The sequence below is a fragment of the Molossus molossus genome, unplaced genomic scaffold (assembly GCF_014108415.1).
Source record: "Molossus molossus isolate mMolMol1 unplaced genomic scaffold, mMolMol1.p scaffold_m16_p_17, whole genome shotgun sequence".
NCBI lineage: Eukaryota > Metazoa > Chordata > Mammalia > Chiroptera > Molossidae > Molossus > Molossus molossus.
Genome location: NW_023425352.1, coordinates 67,540,468 through 67,564,168, shown reverse-complemented (window position 1 = coordinate 67,564,168; position 23,701 = coordinate 67,540,468). Strand labels below are relative to the sequence as shown.

General features: G+C 40.1%; 1 protein-coding gene across 1 annotated transcript in view; it reads left to right on the top strand.

Annotated features, from left to right (window-relative positions):
* The window catches only part of ZFAND4 (zinc finger AN1-type containing 4), a 98,322-nt gene that overhangs the window by 60,482 nt on the left and 14,139 nt on the right, over positions 1 to 23,701 (top strand). Inside the window, exons 6-7 of the mRNA XM_036265423.1 lie at positions 15,346 to 16,518; positions 17,525 to 17,579. Coding sequence (XP_036121316.1) covers positions 15,346 to 16,518; positions 17,525 to 17,579 — 1,228 coding nt within the window. The remainder of the gene's footprint in view (positions 1 to 15,345; positions 16,519 to 17,524; positions 17,580 to 23,701) is intronic.

Here is a 23,701-nt window from a genome sequence, read left to right as displayed (position 1 = left end):
GTGAATAATTTTTTTGATGTATTTCTGGATCCGATTTGCTAATATTTTGTTCAGGATTTTGGCGTCTATGTTCATCAGGGATATTGGCCTGTAGTTTTCTTTCTTCGTAGTGTCTTTTTCTGGTTTTGGAATTAGAATTATGCTGGCCTCATAGAATGTGTTTGGAAGTCTTCCTTCTTCTTGACTTTTTTGAAATAGTTTGAGGAGAATGGGTGTTAGTTCTTTTTTGAATGTTCGGTAAAACTCCCCCGTGAAACCATCTGGGCCTGAGCTTTTGTGTGCTGGGAGAGTCTTGATTACCTCTTCAATTTCCTTAGTTGTTATTGGTCTGTTCAAGTTTTCTATCTCTTCCGGGAATAGTTTTGGGAGACTGTGTGTTTCTAGAAATTTGTCCATTTCGCTTAGATTGTCGAATTTGTTGCCATATAGTTGTTCATAGTAGTTGTTAACGATCTTTTGTATTTCTGTGGTGTTGGTTGTTACTTCTCCTCTTTCATTTCTGATTTTGTGTATTTGGGTTCTCTCTCTTTGTTTCTTGGTGAGTCTAGCTAAGGGTCCATCAATCTTGTTTATCTTTTCGAAAAACCAGCTCTTTGTTTCATTGATCCTTTGAATTGTTTTTTTGGTCTCTATGTCATTTATTTCTGCTCTGATCTTTACTATTTCCTTCCTTCTACTTGCTCTGGGGTTTTCTTTTTGTTTGCTTTCTAATTCTTGAAGTTGTGAGGTTAGACAGTCAATTAGAAATTTTTCTTGTTTTTTGAGGTAGGCCTGTAGTGCTATGAACTTCCCTCTCAGAACTGCTTTCACTGCATCCCATTGATTCTGTGTTGTTGTATGTTCATTTTCATTGGTTTCCAGGAAGTTTTTAATTTCTTCCTTGATTTCCTCGGTGACCCATTCATTGTTTAATAACATGCTATTTAGCCTCCATGTGTTGAAATGTCTTTGCATGTTCTTGTTGCAATTGATTTCTAGTTTCATGCCACTGTGATCTGAGAAGATGCTTGATATGATTTCATTCTTCTTGAACTTGTAGAGATTTAGTTTGTGTCCTATCATGTGGTCTATCTTTGAGAATGTCCCATGTGCACTTGAGAAGAATGTGTATTCTGTAGTTTTGGGGTGTAATTCTCTGTAGATATCTATTAAATCCATTTGGTCTAGTGCTTCATTTAGAGTCTCTGTTTCCTTGCTAATTTTTTGCCTAGAGGATCTATCCAGTGCTGTCAACGGGGTGTTGAAGTCCCCTGCTATGATTGTATTGTTGTCGATTTCTCCTTGGAAGTCCTCCAGAAGATTTTTAATATATTTTGGTGCTCCTATATTGGGTGCATATATGTTTATCAAGGTTATATCTTCCTGTTGGATAGATCCTTTCAATATTATGTAGTGGCCTTCTTTGTCTCTAGTTATGGTCTTCATTTTGAAATCTATTTTATCAGATATGAGAATTGCTACCCCAGCTTTTTTTTGCTTTCCATTTGCTTGGAAAATTTTTTTCCATCCCTTCACTTTCAACCTATGTGAGTCTTGTTGAGAGGTGGGTCTCTTGTAAACAACATATAGATGAGTTATGCTTTCTTATCCAATCAGCTACTCTGTGTCTCTTTATGGGAGCATTCAATCCATTAACGTTTAAGGTGATTATTGATATGTACTTATTTATTGCCATTTTTGTTTAGTGTGGTTCTATTTTTCTTCCCATTTCTACTGCTAATTACAGCAGTCCTTTTAACATTTCTTGCAGTGCTGGTTTGGTGCTAATGTATTCCCTTAGCCTTTTTTTGTCTGGGAAGCTCTTTATTGATCTTCTATTTTGAATGATAGCCTTGCTGGGTAGAGTAGTCTTGGATTCAGATTCTTGTTTTTCATGACTTTGATTACTTCATGCCATTCTCTTCTGGCCTGTAGTGTTTCTTGTGAGTAGTCAGCTGAGAGCCTTATGGGGTTCCCTTTGTAGGTAACCTGTGGCTTATCTCTTGCTGCTTTTAGGATTCTCTCTTTGTCTTTAATTTGTGGCATTTTAATTACTATGTGTCTTGGTGTGGGCCTGTTTGGGTTCTTCTTACTTGGGACTCTCTGTGCTTCTTGATCTTGAATGCCTTCTTCCTTCACCAAATTAGGGAAGTTTTCTCTCACTATTTTTTTTGAATATATTCTCTAACCCTTGCTCCTTTTCTTCTTCTTCGGGGACTCCTATGATGCGAATATTATTACGTTTGCAGTTGTCCCACAGCTGTCTTAAGCTGTCTTCCTGTTTTTTAATAGTTTTTTCCTTTTGTTTTTCTGATTGGTTGATTTTTTATACCCTGTCTTCTACTTCACTGATCCGATCCTCAGCTTCCTCTACTCTGCTTTTTCAACCTTCCAATGTGTTTTTCATTTCTGATATGTCATTTTTTATCTCTTCTTGATGGTTTTTAATTTCCAATTGGCTTAGTTTCAGTGTCTCTATGTCCTTACTCATGCTGTTCAGCTTCCTCAAGATCATGGCTCTGAATTCTAGCTCTGTTAACATGCCTAATTGCTCTACATTGATCTCATCTTTGGTGGAGGTCTCTTGCTCTTTCATTTGGCTTCTGTTTCTGTGTTTCACCATTTTGGCTATCACTATGGGCTTTGGAGCCTGTCAAGTTTTCCCTGTAGGTGTTGGTGTTCTGCTGTTTGTGGCTCCCTCTCCTGTGTTTAGATGAGTGAGGGAGGACCAAGTTAAACACCACTGTCAAATCTTACTTTCCTGGTTAAAGTTGCCAGCCCAGGAAAGGTACTGTTATCCTCCAGCTTTTTGCCTGGTGGCTAACAGTCGAGGTTACTTGATGAGTTTTGGGTTGTCAGTTGATTGAGAAACTCCCTCAGGTGCTTAGCACAAGAGGATTTCATGAGGGCGGGGCAGATGCTGGTTGCTAATGAGCCTCAATTAGCACTTCAATGGCCCACACGGTGGGGTTGGATCTCCGAGGGAGGGGCAGCTGCCTCTCCCGAGAGCCCTGGGAAGGAGCAATATGGCCACCGTCCTGCGTGGCTGCCCTCAGCCAAAGCTCTGAGCGCCCTCCAAATCCCGAGTGTCCCGACACAGTTCCAGTCCAGTCTGCCCTCCCTCTGCCGGAGCCCAAGGTGAGTGGCTGTGGCTGTTTCAGCCTCTGTCCCGGCTGCGCTGTGGAGCCGCCTGGGAGTGTGACCCGAGGGCGCCGCTCCCAGCTGAGGCCGCTGCCGAGCTGCCGACCGTGGGCTCCCAGCCCCGTCTTGTGCCTTCGTAAGCCTACGGGTTGGAGTCAGTGTCCCTCGTTGTATGGTCCTCGCAAGCTGCTTTTCTGTTGGTTTTTCCCATCGATTTGTCTGTGTTATAGTTGTAATTCCAGTTTGGTTCTGGGAGGCGGTCTGTGTAGCTCCGTTCACTCCGCCGCCATTGTTTGTTCTCTGGCCTATATTGTTTCTAATGAATAATCCGTTTTTAACCTCACTGACAGTACCTTGTGTGTAACAAGTTGTTTTCTCTTGTCATTTTCAACATTTTTCTTTCTCTTTCAACATTTTGACCATAAAGTATTTGATTGTGGATTCGTTGTGTTTATTCTTCTTGGAGTTTATTAAGGATTTTGGATATGCATATTAATATTTTTCATCAGCCTCTCTAGTGTGGCCCAGTGGTTGAGCATTGAACCATGCAACAAGAGGTCTCTGGTTTGATTCCTGGTCAAGACACGTGTCCAGATTGTGGGCCCAATCCCCAGAGGGGGGCATGCAGGAGGCGGCCAATCAATGTTCTCTCTCATCTGTGTTTGTATCTCTCTCTCCCTCTATCTTCCTCTTTCTCTCTCAAATCAATAAAGAGGAAAACAATATTAAAATATATTTTTCATCAAACCGTAGTCTTTAGTCATTACTTCTTTGAATATTTTTTTTCTGTAAATTTACTTCTCTCCTCTTTTTCTAGTGCTGCAATTAAGTAAACATATTGGTATGCTTAATGGTTTCCTATATTTCTGTGAAATTTTTTATTTTTGTTCATTATTTTGGTCTTTTTTATTATTTTTTATTTTACAGTCTATAGCAACATGTCTTCAAGTTCTTTGATTATTTTTTTTATTACCTTAAGTCTACTGTTGATTCCCTATAGCAAAATTTTCATTTTGGTTACTGAATTTTTTAACTTGAGAATTTTCATTTGTTTGTTGCTGGTTTTAAAAATTATTATTATTTATTTGAAAGATTTTAAAGTTGATTTTCAGAGAAAGAAAGATTGATATGAGAGAAAAACATCTATTGGCTGCATTCTGCATGCCTTCTACCAGGGATTCAGCCTATAACTTAGGCATGTGTCCTAACCAGAAATCAAACAGCAGTCTTTTGGTGCATGAGATGATACCCAAGCAACTGAGCCATTCCGGCCAGGGCATTTGTTGCTAGTTTTAAAAAAACATTTTCTATGTCCTTATTGATATTCTCTAATTGACAAGACATTTCATACTTTTCTTATTTTTTATGTATGGTTTTATTTAGTTTTAGTTTTTTGAACATACTTAAAATAGTTTATTTGAAAGTTTTTTTTTTTTTTTTTATGTTTGACATCTGGACTCTTTCAAAGGCAGTTTTTGTTGCTGCCTTTTTCTTCTGTATGGGTCACACTTTTCTATTTTTCTGCACGTCTCAATTTTTTGTTCAAAACTGGATGTTTCAGATATTTTTAGGAACTCTGAATACTCATTTCTGCTCATTCCCTGAGTTGTAATTTGATTGTTTATTTTTTATTGACTTGACTGTACTGTATGGTGAAGTCTCTTTCCTCTGCAATGTGTGGGGACTCTGATATCACAGCTCTGATGCATAGCCTTGCATGTGTAATATGAAGCTGGTATGTCAAGGTTTTTCACAGTGCTCTCTTTGACTGTCTCTTTTCTTAATCTGTTAAGTTTTCCTCCTCTTTGGCACCATATCCCACAGTCAGATCCCACTAATTGCTTGCTGATTGGTGTGTTGTTTTTGACAGTTTCCTGGGACATAAATTGCTTCACAATCTAATCCAGATAAATGTGGACCTTCTACAATAGTAATCTTTGAGACTTGTCTTTAAAGTTTGATTTAACCTAGGAAGGCTCTTCTTAGCTGTCTCCATACTTGATTTATATTGAACATGTTTAATTGGTTTATGATTTAGATTATTGCTAACAGATTAAGATAGTCAATTAATCTACCATATTCCTCTTAATTGCTTATCACCAAAACTTTCACTGTTTTTGACAGCAACCTTTGGGTCGTACTTCCCCATGCTGTTCTAGATAAAGTCAGACCCTTTGGAAGATTTTTTCTTATGGCCTTTTTTTTTTTTTTTTTTTTTAGCTTGTTCTCCCTGACACTGCTATGGAGCAATTGGACAGTAATATGCTTTTCTGAGATCACTTTCCTTCTCTATGAATGGGGAATTAGCTAGTGTTTTTCTGCCTATTGTAGCATGGAACCCCTCTATTGGCATAGAATTTTCACCCTGGCAGTGATCTGAGGTGAGGGAATTTGGGGTTCAGTATCCTCTGTCTACTCTGCCTGGCATAGAGCTTGTGCCCTAAAAGTGGGGCTGGGTGGAAAAAAGGAACCTCAGACCTCTCAGCCCACAGTTCTCTTAAGCTGTCTTACTGTTTTTTAATAGTTTTTTCCTTTTGTTTTTCTGATTGGTTGATTTTTTCTACCCTGTCTTCTAGTTCACTGATCCAGTCCTCAGCTTCCCCTACTCTGCTTTTTAAACCTTCCAATGTGTTTTTCATTTCTGATATGTCATTTTTTATCTCTTCTTGTTGGTTTTTAATTTCCAATTGGCTTATTTTCAGTGTCTCTATGTCCTTACTCATGCTGTTCAGCTTCCTCAAGATCATGGCTCTGAATTCTAGCTCTGTTAACATGCCTAATTGCTCCACATTGATCTCATCTTCGGTGGAGGTGTCTTGCTCTTTCATTTGGCTTCTGTTTCTGTGTTTCACCATTTTGGCTATCACTGTGGGCTTTGGAGCCTGTCAAGTTCTCCCTGTGGGTGTTGGTGTTCTGCTGTTTGTGGCTCCCTCTCCTGTGTTTAGATGAGCGAGGGAGGACCCACGTTGAACACCACTGTCAAGTCTTACTTTCCTGGTTAAAGTTGCCAGCCCAGGAAACATACTGTTATCCTCTAGCTTTTTGCTTGGAGGCTACCAGTCTAGGTTACTTGATGAGTTTTGGGTTGTCCATTGATTGAAAAACTCCCTCTGGTGCTCAGCCAAGGGGCTTTCACGAGGGTGGGGCAGATGCTGGTTGTTAGTGAGCCTCAATTAGCACTTCAATGGCCCACACGGTGGGGTTGGATCTCGGAGGGAGGGGCTGCTGCCTCTCCTCAGAGCCCTGGGAAGGAGCAATATGGCCACCGTCCTGAGTGGCTGCACTCAGCCAAAGCTCTGAGCGCCCTCCAAACCCGAAGTGTCCTGACACAGTTCCAGTCCAGTCCGCCCTCCCTCTGCCGGAGCCCAAGGTGAGTGGCTGTGGCTGTTTCAGTCTCTGTCCCGGCTGCGCTGTGGAGCCACCTGGGAGTGTGACCCGAGGGCGCCGCTCCCAGCTGAGGCCGCTGCCGAGCTGCCGACTGTGGGCTCCCGGCCCCCGTCTCGCGCCTTCGCAAGCCTACGGGATGGAGTCAGTGTCCCTTGTTGTATGGTCCTCCAAGCTGCTTTTCTGTTGTTTTTTCCTGTCGATTTGTCTGTGTTATAGTTGTAATTCCAGTTTGGTTCTGGGAGACGGTCTGTGTAGCTCCGTTCACTCCGCCGCCATTTTTTTCCTCCCCCCATCTGAACTTTTGAAGTATTTGTTCTAGTTCTGTGAAGTATGTCGTTGGTATTTTGATGGGAATTGCATTGAATCTATAGATTGCTTTCGGTAGTGTGAACATTTTAATGATGTTAATTCTTCCAATCCATGAACAAGTTATGTGTTCCACTTTTTTATATCTTCCTCTATTTCTTTTTTCAATGACCTGTAGTTTCCTGCGAATAGGTCATTTATTCCTTTGGTTAAGTTTATTCCCAGGTATCTTAATTTTTTTGCTGTGATGGTAAATGGGATTTTTTTTTTAGTTTCTCTTTTTGTGACTTCATTGGTTTATAAGAATGCCATTGGTTTCTTGATGTTAATTTTGTATCCTGCTCCTTTGCCAAATTTATTTATTAAGTCTAGTAAATTTTTAATGGAGACTTTGGGGTTTTCTACATATACTATCATGTCATCTGTGAATAATGACAGTTTCACTTCTTCCTTTCCAATTTGTATCCCTTTTATTTTTTCTTCCTGTCTGATTGCTGTGGCTAAGACTTCCAGTACTATGTTAATAAGAGTGGCGAAAGTGGGCATCCTTGTCTTATTCCTGTTCTTAAGGGAAAGACTTTTAGTTTTTGCCCATTGAGTAGATGTTGGCTGTAGTTTTTTCATATATGGCCTTTATTATGTCGAGATATGATCCCTCTATTCCCACATTGCTGAGCGTTTTTATTAGAAATGGGCGCTGGATTTTGTCGAATGCTTTTCCAGCATCTGTTGAAAGATAAAAACCATATGATCATATCATTTTGTTTATGTGGTGTATCACATTTATTGATTTGCGAATATTTTACCAGCCTTGCACCCCTGGGATGAATCCCACTTGGTCATGGTGAATAATTTTTTTGATGTATTGCTGGATCCAATTTGCTAGTATTTTGTTCAGGATTTTGGCATCTATGTTCATCAGGGATATTGGCCTGTAGTTTTCTTTCTTTGTAGTGTCTTTTTCTGGTTTTGGAACTAGAATTATGCTGGCCTCATAAAACAAGTTTAGAAGCCTTTCTTCTTGAATTTTCTGAAATAGTTTGTGGAGAATGGGTATTAGTTCTTCTTTGAATGTTTGGTAAAACTCCCTCATGAAGCCATCCAGACTTGGGCTTTTGTTTGCTGGGAGAGTCTTAATTGCATTTTTAGTTTCTTCTGTTATTATTGGTCTGTTCAAGTTTTCTTTCTCTTCCCAGTTCAGTTTCGGGAGACTGTGTGTTTCTAGAAATTTGTCCATTTTGTTTAGATTATAGAATTTGTTGACTTATAATTGTGCATAATATTTGTTCACAATCCTTTGTATTTCTGTGGTGTCAGTTATTATTTCTCCTCTTTCATTTCTTATTTTGTGTGTTTGGGTTCTCTTTTTGTTTCTTGGTGAGTCTAGCTAAGGTTCCATCAATCTCGTTTATCTTTTCAAAGAACCTGCTCTTTGTTTCATTGATCCTTTGCATTGTTTTTTTGGTCTCCATGTCATTTATTTCTGCCCTGATGTTTACTATTTCCTTCCTTCTACTTGCTCTGGGGTTTTCTTTTTGTTTGCTTTCTAGTTCTTTAAGTTGTGAGGTTAGATAGTCTATTACAAATTTTTCTTGCTTCTTGAGGTAGGCCTGTAGTGGTATGAACTTGCCTTTCAGAACTGCTTTCGCTGCATCCCATAGATTTTGTGTTGTTGAGTGTTCATTTTTATTGGTTTCTAGGAAGTTTTTCATTTCTTCCTTGATCTCCATGGTAACCCATTCATTGTTCAATAACATGCTATTTAGCCTCCATGTTTTGAAATGTCTTTGGATGTTCTTGTTGCCATTGATTTTTAGTTTCATGCCATTGTGATTTGAGAAGATACTTGATATGATTTCAATCTTTTTGAACTTGTAGAGACTTGCTTTGTGCCCTAACATGTGGTCTGTCTTTGAGAATGTCCCATGTGCACTTGAGAAGAATGTGAGTTCTGCTGTTTTGGGGTGAATTCTCTATAGATATCTATTAAATCCCTTTGATCTAGTGCTTCATTTAGAGTCTGTGTTTCCTTGTTAATTTTTTGTCTAGATGATCTATCCAGTGATGTCAGCCGGGTGTTGGAGTCCTCTGCTATGATTGTATTGCTGTCAATTTCTCCTTTGAAGTCCTCCAGAGTATTTTTAATATATGTTGGTGCTCCTATGTTTGGCGTGTATACATTTACCAAGGTTATATCTTCCTGTTGGATAGGTCCTTTCAATATTATGTAGTGGCTTACTTTGTCTCTAGTTATGGTCTTCATTTTGAAATCTACTTTATCAGATATGAGTATTGCTACCCCAGCTTCTTTTTGCTTTCTGTTTGCTTGAAAGATTGTTTTTAATCCCTTCACTTTCAACCTATGTGAGTCTTTTGTTGTGAGGTGGGTTTCTGGTAAACAACATATATGTGAGTCATACTTTCTTACCAGTCAGCTACTTTGTGTCTTTTTATTGGAGCATTCAGTCCATTTACATTTAAGGTGATTATTGATATGTACTTATTTATTTCCATTTTTCGTTTAGTGTGGTTATATTTTTCTTCCTATTTCTTCTTCTAATTATAGCGATCCTTTTAACATTTCTTGCAGTGCTGGTTTGGGGCTGATGTATTCCCTTAGCCTTTTTTGTCTGTGAAGCTCTTTGTTTGACCTTCTATTTTGAATGATAGTCTTGCTAGATAGGGTAGTCTTGGATTCAGATCCTTGTGTTTCATGACCTTGATTACTTCATGCCACTCCCTTCTGGCCTGTAGTGTTTCTGTTGATAAGTAAGCTGAGAACCCTATGGGGTTTCCTTTGTAGGTAACTTGTTGCTTATCTTTTGCTGCCTTTAGGATTCTGTCTTTGTCTTTAAGTTTTGGCATTTAAATGACTATGTGTCTTGGTGTGGGCCTGTTTGGGTTCTTCTTACTTGAGGCTCTCTGTGCTTCTTGAACTTGAATGCCTTCTTCCTTTACCAAGTTAGGAAACGTTTTCTGCCACTCTTTCTTCAAATATATTCTCTAACCCCTGCCGATTTTCTTCCTCTTCGGGGACTCCTATGATGCGAATGTTATTATGTTTCCAGTTGTCCCACAGTTCTCTTTAGCTATCTTCCTGTTTTTAAATTGTTTTTTCCTCCCTCTGCCATAGCCCCCAGGTGAGTGGCTGTGAGTATTTAGGCTGGCTGCGTTGTGGAACAGGTTTGGTCTTTATTCCCAAGGGCGCTGCTCACAGCTAAGACTGCTGCTGTCTGTGGGCTCCCAGCCTGGTACCCTCTCATGCCTCTGCAGATCCTACCAGTGTCCCTGGTATATGGCCCTGTTCTGCTGCTTTTCTGTTGCTTTTTTCTGAGCATTTGTCTTTATTGTAGTTGTAATTTACATTTGGTCCTGGAAGGTGTCTGTGTAGCTTCTATTCACTCCGCCTCCATTTTCACCCTCTACTCCTATCCGGTGTGCAGCTGGGTTGCACAGGCCTCTCTGGTGCCCCTGCACCCTGCAGTTTCCGCGGGCAACTGGATCACACAGTCCCTTTGGGGACCCGGCACTATGCCTATATTATGGGCTGCTGGTTCATACAGGCCTCTCTGGTGCTTCAGCACCCTGCAGGTTCCATGGGTGCTTCAGCACCCTGCAGGTTCCATGGGTAACTAGAGCACACAGTCCCTGCTGGGTTGCACAGGGCTCTCTGGTGCTTCAGCACGCTGCAGGTTCCATGGGTAACTGGATCGCACAGTCTCTGCTGGGTCGCACAGGCCTCTGTCGTGCCCCTGCACCCTGCAGGTCCCATGGGCAGGCAGCTGGATTGCACCAGTCCCTCTCAGGCTCTGACTTCCCACCACTCTTGTGGGTTGCTGGGTCACACAGGCTTCTCTGACACCCCAGGTCCTGCTGCTGGTGGCTGGGGAGTGCTCTTGCCCCAATGGGGCTCAACTGCTGCTCAGCTTTTGGGGATGTGTCTCAGCTGCTGGTCTGTGCTTCTGTTGCCTGGGGATGGATGTCTGCTCCCCCCCTCTGTTGCTGGGTGTGTATCTGGACTCTGATCAGGCTGCTACTATGGGGGATGGTGCTGGGCTCCTGGATTCCGCGACAGGCACCTTGGGAGCTCCACTACTGTGCACGGGTCTGTGTTGACACAGAGTGTCTACTGGTCCGATGGTGCCAGGTGCACTGGTGGGCTCAGGTGATTGGGCCCTAGCTGCTCCCACTGCCTCCTCCCAGGGAAGACCTGGGATCTTCCAAAATGGTGGGAACTCCCCACGGTGCAGGGAGAAGCGCCCTGAAGGGTTACTTACCGTTGTAGCCGGCTGCTCCGGTCCACAGCACAGGAACCTTCTGCTCCTGGTCTCTGCACTGCTCGGGTTTGGTCGTCTACCTTCATGTCCACTCACACTCTCTCACACACTCGCTCACTCTCTCACACACTCACCCTCCCTCCGGTCCTGCCTGCCACCATCTCCCTATGTTAGATTTATTATACTGTATTCTGAAAAAGGTTTGCAATTTTTTTATGTGTTCATCATTTTACTCATAGTTTTGTAACTTTTTGTCTTTTGGTTTCAGGTAGAATAACCCCCTTTAGTATTTCCCCTAATGGAGGTTTTATGGTGGTTAATTCCCTCAGATTTTGTATATTTGAAGAAGTCTTTATTTCTCTTTCATTTTTAAAAGATAAGTTTGCTGGATATATTATTCTTGGCTGGCAAAATCTCTCTTTTCATAGTTTGAATATTTCATTTTACTCCCTCCTAGGTTGTAGGGTTTCTGCTGAAAAAATCTGATGATAATCTAATGGGGTTTTCTTTTTATATGTTACTGTCTCCCTCCACCTCCCCCCCCCTCCCCCCGGCTGCCTTGAGAGTTCTTTCTTTGTCATTAATTTTTGACAGTTTAATATAATTTCTATCTTTGATATCACTAATTATTTTCTCCACCTGGTCAGCTCTATCTCCTAAGCTCTCTAGTTCATTCTTCATTTCTTTTATTGAATTCTTCAGCTCCAGAATTTTTATTCAGTTCTTATTTATTTGAAAAATCTTTTTTAAAATCCTCACCAGAGAATATATTTTTTTCAATTTATCTTCAGACAAAGTGGTAAGGGGGAGAGAAAGAAAGACATCAATGTGAGAGTCAACCTGTTGCCTCCCGCATGACCCCGACCAGTGCTGGGGACCAAATTGCAATTGAGGTACGTGCCCTGGGCTGGAATTGAACTTGTGACTCTCTGGTTTGCAGGTCGATGCTCTAACCACTGAGTCAAACCAGCTATTTGGTTCTTTCTTTCTTTCTTTTTTTTTTTTTTTTAGCAGATCCTTTTTTTAAAAAAATTTTTTTTCCCTTTATTGATTTTAGAGAGAGAGGAAGGGAGAGGGAGAGAGACATAGAAATATTGATGAGAAAGAACATCGATTGGCCTCCTCCTGCATTCTCCCCACTGGGGATGGAGCCCACAACCTGGGCACGGTGCCCTGATCAGGAATCGAGCTGGCAACCTCTTGGTGCATGGGTCGACGCTCAACCACTGAGCCACACCAGCTAGGCTTTATGATTCTTTTTTAAAGTTCACTCTCTTTGGTAAAGTACTCCTTTTGTTCATTGATGTAATTTCTGAGTTCATTAAACTGCCTGTTTGTATCTCATTGAGTTTTTCAGAACTGCAGTCTTGAATATTTCAAACTTTATTTTCTAGACATTAAAAATTTTTTCTTCTCAGCTGCCTCATTATCTTGGTTATTTATGGTATTTGATGGATTTTTTTTTCTTTGCCTAGGCATCTATGGAAATGAAATCTGCGTTTATTTATTTATTTTTTAGTGCTAAGAGTGGCATTCTTGCCCTGGCCGATTTGGTTCAGTGGTTAGAGCGTCAGCCTGTGGTCCCGCTAAGGGCACGTACTTCGGTTGCAGTTTGTCCCCGGCCCTGGTTGGGTCATGCGGGTGGCAACCACTCGATGTGTCCCTTTCACATCGATGTTTTTCTCTCTCTATCTCTCTTCCTCTCTTTCCCTCCCACTCTTTCTGAACAAAAAATGGAAAAATGTACTTGGGTGAGGATAAAAATAAGAGTGGCATTCTTTATTTTGTAGGTTGCTAAGAAGCCTTTCTTTTTTTCAGTAGGTGGCACTAAAGCACAAGTTTTTTAGTTTTTTTCTTGCTCTGCTCGGGATTGGGGATCTCCCTGGGTTGTGGAAAGTGCCCTGTATTGCCTGGAGGTGGATGTCTTCTCTGTGACCAGGTTTCCTCTGGCTCAGGGCACTACCTCTCTGGGGCATGTGGTGGGCAGTGGAGTTTTGAGCCCGTGAAACACCAGTGCTTTGTCTGTAGCAGCTCTGTGGGCAGTGCAGCTTCCACGGGTGGGGGTCAAGTTGTTGACTAGGTGAGGGGCTGGGGCATTTGTGGCTTCGTTCTTCTTCCTGTAATGGTGACTGCCAGACCACAGCTGCCTCACCTCTGTATCTGCACCCATGGCACTGGGATTAGCTGCAGCATGCTCCTGCTGCTCAGGGAAAAATGCTTCTGCCTCTCCAGAGCGCTCTGTAGCCCAACACTCACTGCTGCAGCTGCTTCAGGGCCTGCTGCTAGCTCTGGGAGGGTAAAGGGAGGCAGGCAGGCTCTGTGACTGGGTTTTTTGCCTGGAAGTGGCTGCTGCCAGACAGCCACAGTAGCATCTCTGCCCTCAGACTCTGCCCTGGTTACTGGGTTCAGCTGCAGGGCTTACTGACCACTCAAGCAGGAAAGCTCACTGTATCTACAGGGGTGGGCAAAGTAGGTTTACTTTTATAATGCAAGTAGAGAATCCAATAAGAATAAACTGTATCTTGCTTACTCACTACTGTAAACCTACTTTTGCTCAGACCTGTATTTGCTTCTCTGGGCTGGAGGGAGTGCAGGTGGCATCCTGATTCCTCCCTTCTGTCCCAGACCTGCAGTGACTCCTGGCTGCTTCCGTGGCACCCGTTTCAGCTCTTCTCCCTTCCCTCCCCAGACTGGCCCACCTTCTGTTATTTCAATGCGAGGATCTCTCAGATGTGTGTGTGTGTTGAGCAGGGAATCCTTTGTTGAATTATCACTGTTCAAATTCTTGTAATGTCAAGGGGAGAGACCAGGGGAACTTCTCATGCTCCCATGTCTTCGGCCTCACCCCACCCTTGAGTTTCTTTAAAATATTGCTCTGCTGTTGTTTGGTTTTATATATTTCCATTGAGAAATCTAATTACCATTCTGACTTCCTACTCTTTGTAAATGACTCTATCTTATTACCTGGAAAAATGAGGAATTTTTAAAATCCTTTTAAGTTTAATGGTTTTACTAGGCTGTGTCTTCAGATTACCCATTCTGCATCAATTTTTATTGTACGGCCTTTCAACATGAAGATTCAAGTTTTCTTTTATTTTGGGATAATTTCTTATAGTTTACTTTAGTTTTTCAAAATGTTTTATGTATTTGTTTTCTTTTTAGGGACTTCCTTTGTATGTATGTGGGATCTTTTCCTTCTGTACAAACACTTCTTCTCTTATCCCTTTTAATTCTTTATTTTATTTTCATCCTCTTTGCTGTTTTCATTACTTTTTCAGTACTTTTTATAAATTGTTTAGTAGAATCTAATCTTTCTTGGCCACCTTGTAACTTAGTATTCATTTCTGAGATGTTTTAGTGTTCTTCAGATTATTTTGTAGTTTTGATCAGCTCTCATTTCATATCTTTTTTTGCCACTGTGTCTTGAGTTTTTTGGATGGTTTGCTAGGAAGACTCATAGGACGAGCATATAGTTGTATTCATGGCAAAGATTTGTTACAGAAAAAGGGTAACAAAATTGGCAAAGGAAAAGAGAAACCAGGCACACGTTTCTCAGATCCTTTCCTGGTGGAGTCTCATAGGATGTGGTTATTCCTCTATCAATCGTTGTGTTAGTACATGTAGAATGTTATCTACCAGGAAAACTCCTTAGAGACTCTGTGCTCAGGTGTTTTATTAGAGGATGTTTATGTAGATAACCTCTGCTTAGCATGTACCAAAATGCCATACTCCCAGAACAAAAACTGGTGTTCAGCATAAGCCATATTGTTAGGCGCAATGAGCCACCCTACTCAGTCCTGGTGGCAGGAACTCTCTTGAAATACAAGTTCCCGGAAGCCAGCCGAGGACCAACACTGCAAGCAGGGCTTTTCAAGGACAGCAGTTCAGTCCTGCTGACTCTCTTCTGCAGCACCTACCTTGCCAACCACTTACTCATCCTACTGGGAAGAGTTGTTTGGGATCTAAAATAGGTCAGCAGTGTCATATCTAATATAATCAATGAAGTTTCTTTACAGCAAAACTCTGACAATCAGAAGTGAGGAAAATAAATAGAATCAGTCTCAGAAAATTATACTTAAAAAAGATATTTTAATCTTTAAAACATTTTAAATTAAGGTAATCAAAATGCCAATGTGTTGGAGTAAATCACATTTTCTTCATTAATTTTTGTTAATAGGCAGAGAAAATGAATTATACAAATAAATTATATAATGAATTCATGTAAAAGAACTATATATTCACTCTTTTCTTTTAGCCTAAGAAAGCTGTCAAGATCAAGCCGCGCCCCCCCGTCGCTCCTCGATCTTCCAGCAGCTGCACGGCGCCTGCGCGGCACACCCCGCTGCGCGTCCTGCCCCACATCGGGGCCCGGCTGCCTGCGCCCGGGCGCGCGCCCCTGCCTGGAGCACCCGGCCGCGCAGTTTCAAGTCTGACAACTCTGCCCGCTGCTGGTAGACCCATGTCGTCTTTAATTAGCGATTTTCTTAAGGAAGATGATAACTGGGAGAGTAACCCGCGATCTCATTCCAATGGTAGCACCCAACGACCACCTCAGATAACCCATGTGGAGTTGGAAGACGACAGAGAGTTTGCTGCTTCAACCCACCCTCTTGGATCACCCCTGCCTAGGCGGACAAAGCACTGTTCAGGGAATTTGCCACCTAATAATGAGGATGGCACTGTTTTATTCCCAACTTCTGAAGAGTGTGTAACTGAAAAATCACTTCTACCTGAAGTGGGTTCATTTTCTTTGTTTACAGAAGGAAATGTCGAAGCACAGAGCAGTGGCTTAGACGGCACAGGGAAGGTAAATCCTGAATTCCTACTTACTAATGGCGAGAAAGGGTTGAAAGCTACAGAGCAGCATCTTAAACATGTTGCAAGAGTGTTGAATGGTGAGTCAGTGGAGACTGCAGTTCTCAACAACCGGGAAGTCAGTCCTCACAAGAATAGACTCCTGTCACCTCTTCACTGTTCTACACCAGTGTCGCTCCATCATCCCCTGGTGAAGCCACAGAGGCAATCCAAATGTTTCGAGTCTGGGAATGTCCAGTCTTCTGCTTCACAAAATGTGCTCCGGCCATTGGATGTTCGGAATGTAACTGATTCTTCTTCCTCTAGGACTACTCGCGTCCGAGCTGTCAAAGTTGATTCACCTGGGAAAAGATCCGATATTATTTCTAAAGTTGAGGCTCGGGGTATCACAGAAATGGCTAACAAGGCTTCCAAAGAGCCTGTTGGTTGTGTGAATAATATAGGTTTTCTTGCTTCGCTGGCCCGGAGCACAAGCAGAGACGGGTTACAGAGCACACGTGGGGTAGGTAGGCTGCGGACCTCTGGAGTGGGGCTGTCTGCAAACCTCCAGCATTTTCAGGAAGAATGCATTAGGAAAACCTCTCCCCAGTTAGAATCTACAGATTTTTTTCTAGTAAGTATTTGCCTTTCAATATGTTCTAGTAGTTATCCTTGTAATGATTTAATATATTTAAAGCTTGTTTTTTGTTTACATAAATAAGGAGGCCTGAGGTTGACTTCTTTTAAAAGTTTCTTTATCTAGTTTGTAGAAAATCTTTTTGATAGGGGGATTTTAAGTAATAGTGTAGTCCTAAATTGAGAAATGTAACTTGAAAATAATTTTGTGTAAACAGCTTATCACAGTTGTCCCCCTCTTATCTGTGGGGGATATGTTTCAATATGTGCAGTGGATGTTTGGAACCATGATAATACAGAATTCTATATATACTATGTTTTTTCTATACATATATACTTGCGATAAAGTTTAATTTATAAATTAGGCACAGTAAGACATTAACAACAATAACTAATAATGAAACAGAACAAGTATAACAATATACTGTAATAAAAGTTATGTGAATGTGGTTTCTCTCTCTCTCAAAATATCTTACTGTATTGGACTCACCCTTCCTGTGCTAATGTGAGATGGTACAATGCCTACATGAGATCAAGTGAGTGTGGATGCTCTGGACAAAATGATGACTCATGTTGTGGGCAGGATGAAGTGAGATTTCTGCTACTGAGAACCGCATGCAATTTAAAATTTATGAATTGTTTATTTCGGGAATTTCCCATTTAATATTTCTGGACCACAGTTACATTGGGTAACTGAAACTACGGAAAGCAAAACCAAGAATAAGGGGGGGGGGGATACTGTATTTTCAAATGCTATTTTTATTAATGTTTTCCCAAATGAGAACTTTTATTTAAGCCATTTAATTACAGGATTTTAAACATAAGTAATAAATACAACATTGCTGTATGTGAGAATCAGGTTCCAAGTTAATTTAATTAAAATTAGATTAGGTAATTTTCAAAGAAATTCCAATGCATTTTTGTAATAAAGTATAAGTATTCTATGTTTGGTGATCTTTTCCCCATTAACTCACCTCCATAGATGTTTTGTGTTTTAATTGTAGTCTGCCCGTGGTATTGGAATGAGTGGAAATAATGCAGCAGCAGGTAAAAGAGTAGGTAAGCTACAGATAATTTTAAAGACAATATAAGACTAATAATCATATCATTATGCATTTTGTTGAGTCTCAAAAAGAAATGAGAAGAACATTCTCTGTAGTATGTACAGAGTAAACTCTCCCTAAACTTTTTATCCTTAGGAAAATGATTATGAAAACTGACTGTAGGACATATTTGATAAAACTAGTCCGGCTGGTGTGGCTCAGTGGTTGAGCATCGACCCATGCACCAAGAGGTCGCTGGTTCGATTTCCGGTCAAGACACATGCCCAGGTTGTGGGCCTGATCCCCAGTGGGGGACACGCAGGAGGTTGCCAGTCGATGTTCTCTCTCATTGATGTTTCTATCTCTCCCTCTCACTTCTTCTCTCTCTCAAATCAATAAAGGAAAAAAATTTTTTGAAGAATAAAACTAAAATGACATTTAGATCTCTGTTGTCTGAAAAGATAAGATGAATGAAAAATTAACATGTAGTTCCCAGTGCTCCCAGTCTGGCCACTCTAGAGCCATGCTGGGCTGCTAGACGGGTTTTGGCAAGTACCCTAGAAAATTGTTTCTTAACATCATGATCCAGTATCAAGGATGGTAGTTAGGCCCTGGCCACTGCGGGTCAGTGATTAGAGTTTGGCCCGTGCACCAAAGGGTTGTGGGGACCCTGGTTTGATTCCCGGTCAAGGACTCGTACCTGGGTTGCAGGTCTCTTTCACGTTGATGTTTCTCTCTCTCCCCCTCCCTCCCTTCCTTCCACTCTCTAAAAATCAGTGGAAAAAGTATATTCGGGTGAGGACTAACAACAACAACAAAAAGGATGATAGTAAGAGTTCCTTTTGATGAACTGGTTATTTCTGGATAAAAGAAAAGCCCCATTTCTAGGATCAGCCCTCTCCAAGGAATAGTAGCAGATCTGACTGTAACATTAGCACTCCCTTATGCCAGTAACACTTTATTATTTCCTCATCCGAGGACATTTTTCCATTTTTTGTACAGACAGAGTGGGAGGGAGAGAGAGGAAGAGAGAGAGAGGGAAACATCGATGTGAAAGGGACACATGGAGTGGCTGCCACCCGCACGACCAACTTGGGCCGGGGACAAACTGCAACGGAGGTACGTGCCCTTAGCGGGAACCAAACCCGGTCTCTCTGGACCACTGAGCCAAACTGGCCAGGGCTATTCACTTATTTTTTTATAATTTTTTTATTGTAAAATACACATGACAAAATTTACTGTTGTAATCATTTTAAATGTATAACTCAGCGGCATTAAGCACACTCACAGTGCTGGGCAACCACTGCCACCATCCCCCTCAGAACTCTTTTCATCCTGAAAAACTGAAACACTAGACTCATTAAACACTATCTCCTCATTTTCCCCCTTACCCAGCCCTGGAAACCCCCTTTGTACTTTATACTTTTAACTACTGTAACTACCTCATTGTAAGTGAAATCATACAGTAGTTTTCATTTTGTATCTGGCTTACTTCACTTAGCATAATGTCAAGGTTCATCTGTGTTGAAGCGTGTGTCAGAATCTCCATACTTTTTAAGGCTGAATAATTTTCCATTGGGTGTATATAAAACGTTTTGCTTATCTGTGCATCTGTGGATGGACACGTGTTGCTTTCACATTTTAGCTACTGTGAATAATGCTGCTATGAACATGTGTATACAAATATCCTTTTGAGGCCCTGCTTTCAATTCCTTTGAGCATATACATAGAAATGGAATTGCTGGATCTTGTGGTAATTCTATATTTAATTTTTTGAGGAACCGCCAAACTGTTTTCTTTCTTTTTTATAAGTACTTATTTTATTCTTAAATTATAGCTAACGTACAATATTATATTAGTTTCAGGTATACAACATAGTGATTAGACATTTATATAAATTAGGAAGTGACCACCCTGATTAATCTAGTACCCATCTTACACCATAAATAGTTATTACAATATTATTGACTATATTCCCTTTTCTATACTTTACAACCCTGTAACCATTTTGTAACTACCAATTTGTACTTCTTTTAAATTATTTAAAAAAACTTTTATTTTTAAATTACAGTTTTCATCTAGTATTATTAGTTTCAGGTGTACAACATAGTGGTTAGACAGTCAAATTCTTTACATAGGGGTTCCCTGATATTTCAAGTACCCACTTGGTCCCATACATAGTTATTACAATATTATTGACCCTATTCCCTGTGCTGTAATTTAAACCCAGTGACTATTCTATAACTACCAATTTGAACTTCTTCTTCTTTTTTTTTAATCCTCACCTGAGGACATTCTTATTGATTTTACAGAGAGGGGAAGGGAGACAGAGAGAGAGAAAAAGAAAAGAAAACAAAACATTGATTGGTTGCCTCCCATATGTGCCCCAACCAGTGATCGAACTCACAACCTAGGTAGTATCCTGACTGGGAATCGAACCTGCAAACTTTTGGTGTATGGGATGATGCTCCAACCATCTGAGTCACACTGGCTAGGGCCCATTTTATACTTCTTAATCCCTTCACCTTTTTACCCAACCCCTCAATTTCACTATTCCCTTGGCAACCATCACTATCAATCTGTTCTTTGTATCTATGAGTCTGTTTCTATTTTGCTTGTTCATTTATTTTGTTCTTTTTAAAAACATGTTTTTCCTTTATTGATCTTAGAGAGGAAATGAGAGGGAAAGAGAGATAGAAACATCGATGAGAGAGAACATCGACTGGCTGCCTCCTGCCTGTTCCCCACTGGGGACCGGGCCCACTACCTGGGTTTGTGCCCTGACTGGGAACTGAACCAGTGACCTCCTGGTACATGGGTTGACACTCAACCACTGAGCCACACCGGTCAAACCATTTATTTTGTTCCTTAGATTCTACTATAAGTGAAATCATACAGTATTTGTCTTTCTCTGTCTGACTTACTGTTAGCATCCATGCTGTTGTAAAAGGTTAATAGCAGATACTATACCAATTTTGCATCCCAGGAATAAGTCCCTCTTGATCATGGTGTATGATCTTTTTCATGTATTGGTGAATTGGCTTGCTAATTTGTTGAACATTTTTGCAGCTACATTAATTGGGTCTATTGTTGCATATATATATACATATATACACATATGTGTATATATATTTTGTTTGTTTTATTTTTGTAGTATATTTATCTGCTGTTGGAATCAGGATAATGCTGGCCTTGTGAAATGAGCTTAGGAGTCTGCCTTTATCCTGTATTTTTTTTCTTGGAATAGTTTGAGAAGGATAGGTGTTAGTTCTTTGAATGTTTGGTAAAATTCACCTGTGAAGTATGCAGTCCCAGATTTTTGTTTGTTGAGAGTTTTTTTGATTACTGCTTCAATTTCATTGGTCAGTTCAGATTTTCTTACTTCTCTTGATTCAGTCTTGGAAACTTGTTTGTTTTAGTAATTTATCAATTTTTTCCAGATTTTTCAATTTGTTGGCATATAATTATTTGTAGTATTGTCTCATAATCTTTTGTATTTCTGTGGTGTCAGTTGTTACTTCTCCTTTCTCATTTTGGATTTATTTATTTGGGTCCTCTCTCTTTTTTTCTTGATGAGTCTGGTTAAAGGTTTATCAATCTTGTTTATCTTTTCAAAGAATCAGTTCTTGGTTTCATTGATTTATTTTTTTAAATTCTATTTTATTTATTTCCACTCTGATCTTAATTATTACCTTCCTCCTATTTACTTTGGGCTTTGTTCTTTTTGCAGTTCCTTTACGTGAAAAATTATATTGTTAATTTGAGGTTTTTCTGTTTCTTGAGGTAGGCCTATATTGCTATGCTTCTCTTAGAACTGCTTGAACTGCTTTTGCTGTGTCACATAGATTTTTGGTTGTTGTGTTTTTATTTTGATTTTTCTGAAGGTATCTTTTGATTCTTTCTTGATCTCTTTGTTAACCCATTGGTTGTTTTGTAACATGTTGTTTAGCCCCCATGTGTTTGTGTGTGTTTCAGTGTTTTCATGTAATTGATTTCTAGTTTCATACTACTGTGGTCAGAGATGATACTTAAATTGATATTTTTTTGTTGCCTAATATGTGGTTTATTCTTGAAAATGTTCCATTTGCACTTAAAAAAATGTATATACTGCAGTTTTAGGGTATAATGCTCTGAATATATCCATTAAATCCATCTGGTCTAATGTGTCATTTAAGGCTGCTGTTTTCTTGTTGATTTTTCACCCTTGGAAATCCCCTACTGTGACTGTATTACTATTGCTCTCTCCCTTTCCGTCTATCAATATTTGCTTTGTATGTTTAGGGGTTCATATTTGAGGTGCATTATTGTTTACAAGAATTATGTCCTCTTATTGGGTTGATCTCTTTATCTTTTTGTAACTACCTTCTTTGTCTTGTTATAGCCTTTGTTTTAAAGTCTATTTTGTCTGATATAAATATTGCTACCCTAATTTTATTTTATTTCCTGTTTACATGAAATATTTTTTCATCCCTTTACTATCCGTCTGTGTGTCTTTTGTTCTGAAGTGGGTCTCTTGTAGAAACATATATGAGTCTTGTTTTCTTATCCATTCAGTTACCCTATGAGTTTTGATTGGAGTATTTAATCCATTTACACTTAAAGTGATCATTGATAGGTATGTATTTATTGCCATTTTATTTTTCATAATTATGTTTCTTTCCTCTTTTTCTTTTTCTCCTTACAGAAGTCTTTCTTTTTTCTTGGTAGTATTTCTTTAATTTAATTTATTGGGTGCCACTGGTTCACAAAATCATATGGATTTCAAGTGTACAACTGAACAAAACATCATCTGCATACTGCATCGTGCATCCATCACCCAAAACAAAGTCTTTCTGTCCCCGTGCCCCTCTGCCCCTTTGCCCACCACCACCTACCATCCAATATCTAACCCCTTTACCTCTGGCGATCACAACACTGTTGTCTGTATCTATGTGTGTGAGATATATATATATATATATATTTATTTATTTATTTATTTATTTATTTTTTGCTTAATCCTTTCACCTTCTTTTATCCACACTCCAACCTCCCTCCTCTATGACAGCTGTTAGTCTGTTCCATGTATCCATGCCTCTGTTTCTATATTGTTTATCAGTTTAGTTTGTTCACTAGATTGTACATGTGAATGAGATCATAAGATATTTGTCTTTCTATGACTCGCTTATTTCACTTAGCATAATAAACTCCAGGTTCATCCATGCTACTGCAAAAGGTAAGATTTCTTCTTTTGTTTTTGTTTTTGGCTGAGTAGTATTCCGTTGTGTAAATGTACCATAGCTTTTTTATCCACTCATCTACTGATGGGCACTTGAGCTGTTTCCAATCTTGCCTATTGTAAATAATGCTGCAATGAACATAGGGAGGCATATATTCTTTCAAGTTAGTGTTTTGGATTTCCTTGGATATATTCCCAGAAGTGTGACTCCTGTGTCAAAGGGAAGTCCCATTTTTAATTTTTTGAGGAAATTCCATGCTGTTTTCCACAGTGGCTGCACGGTCTGCATTCCCATCAATAGTGCATGATGGTTCTCTATTCCCTACATCCTCTCTACACTTGTTTGCTGATTTGTTGACATTCAGTGGGTTCCCTTTTCATTTGGATGTTGGTTTCTTTCCTTTTTTCTTTGTTTTTTAAATTTATCTTTTAAAAAAATGTTTTATTGATTTTTTACGGGGAGAGAGAGAGAAATATTGGCGCGAGAGAGAAACATTGATTGGCCATCTCTTGCATGCCCCTTACTGGGAATTGAGCCAGAAACCTGGGCATGTGCCCCAACCGGTAATCCAACTGGGTCCTCTCAGTCCATGGGATGATGCTCCATCCACTGAGCCACATCAGCCAGGCTTAATTTATCTTTATTATTGAAAGTATTATAGATGTCCCTCCTTTTTCCCCCATTGACACCCTCCTCCCCACTTCCTATCCCCCATCCCTGCCTTCACCACACTGTTGTCTGAGTCCGTTGGTTATATATATATGCATATCAGTTCTTTGGTTTATATCTTCCTGGCCCCCACCCCACTTCCCTCTGAGGTTTGTCATTCTGTTCCCTGCTTCCATGTTTCTGGCTCTATTCTGTTTGTTAACTTATTTTGTTATTATATTCCACAAATAAGTGAGATCATGTGATACTTGTC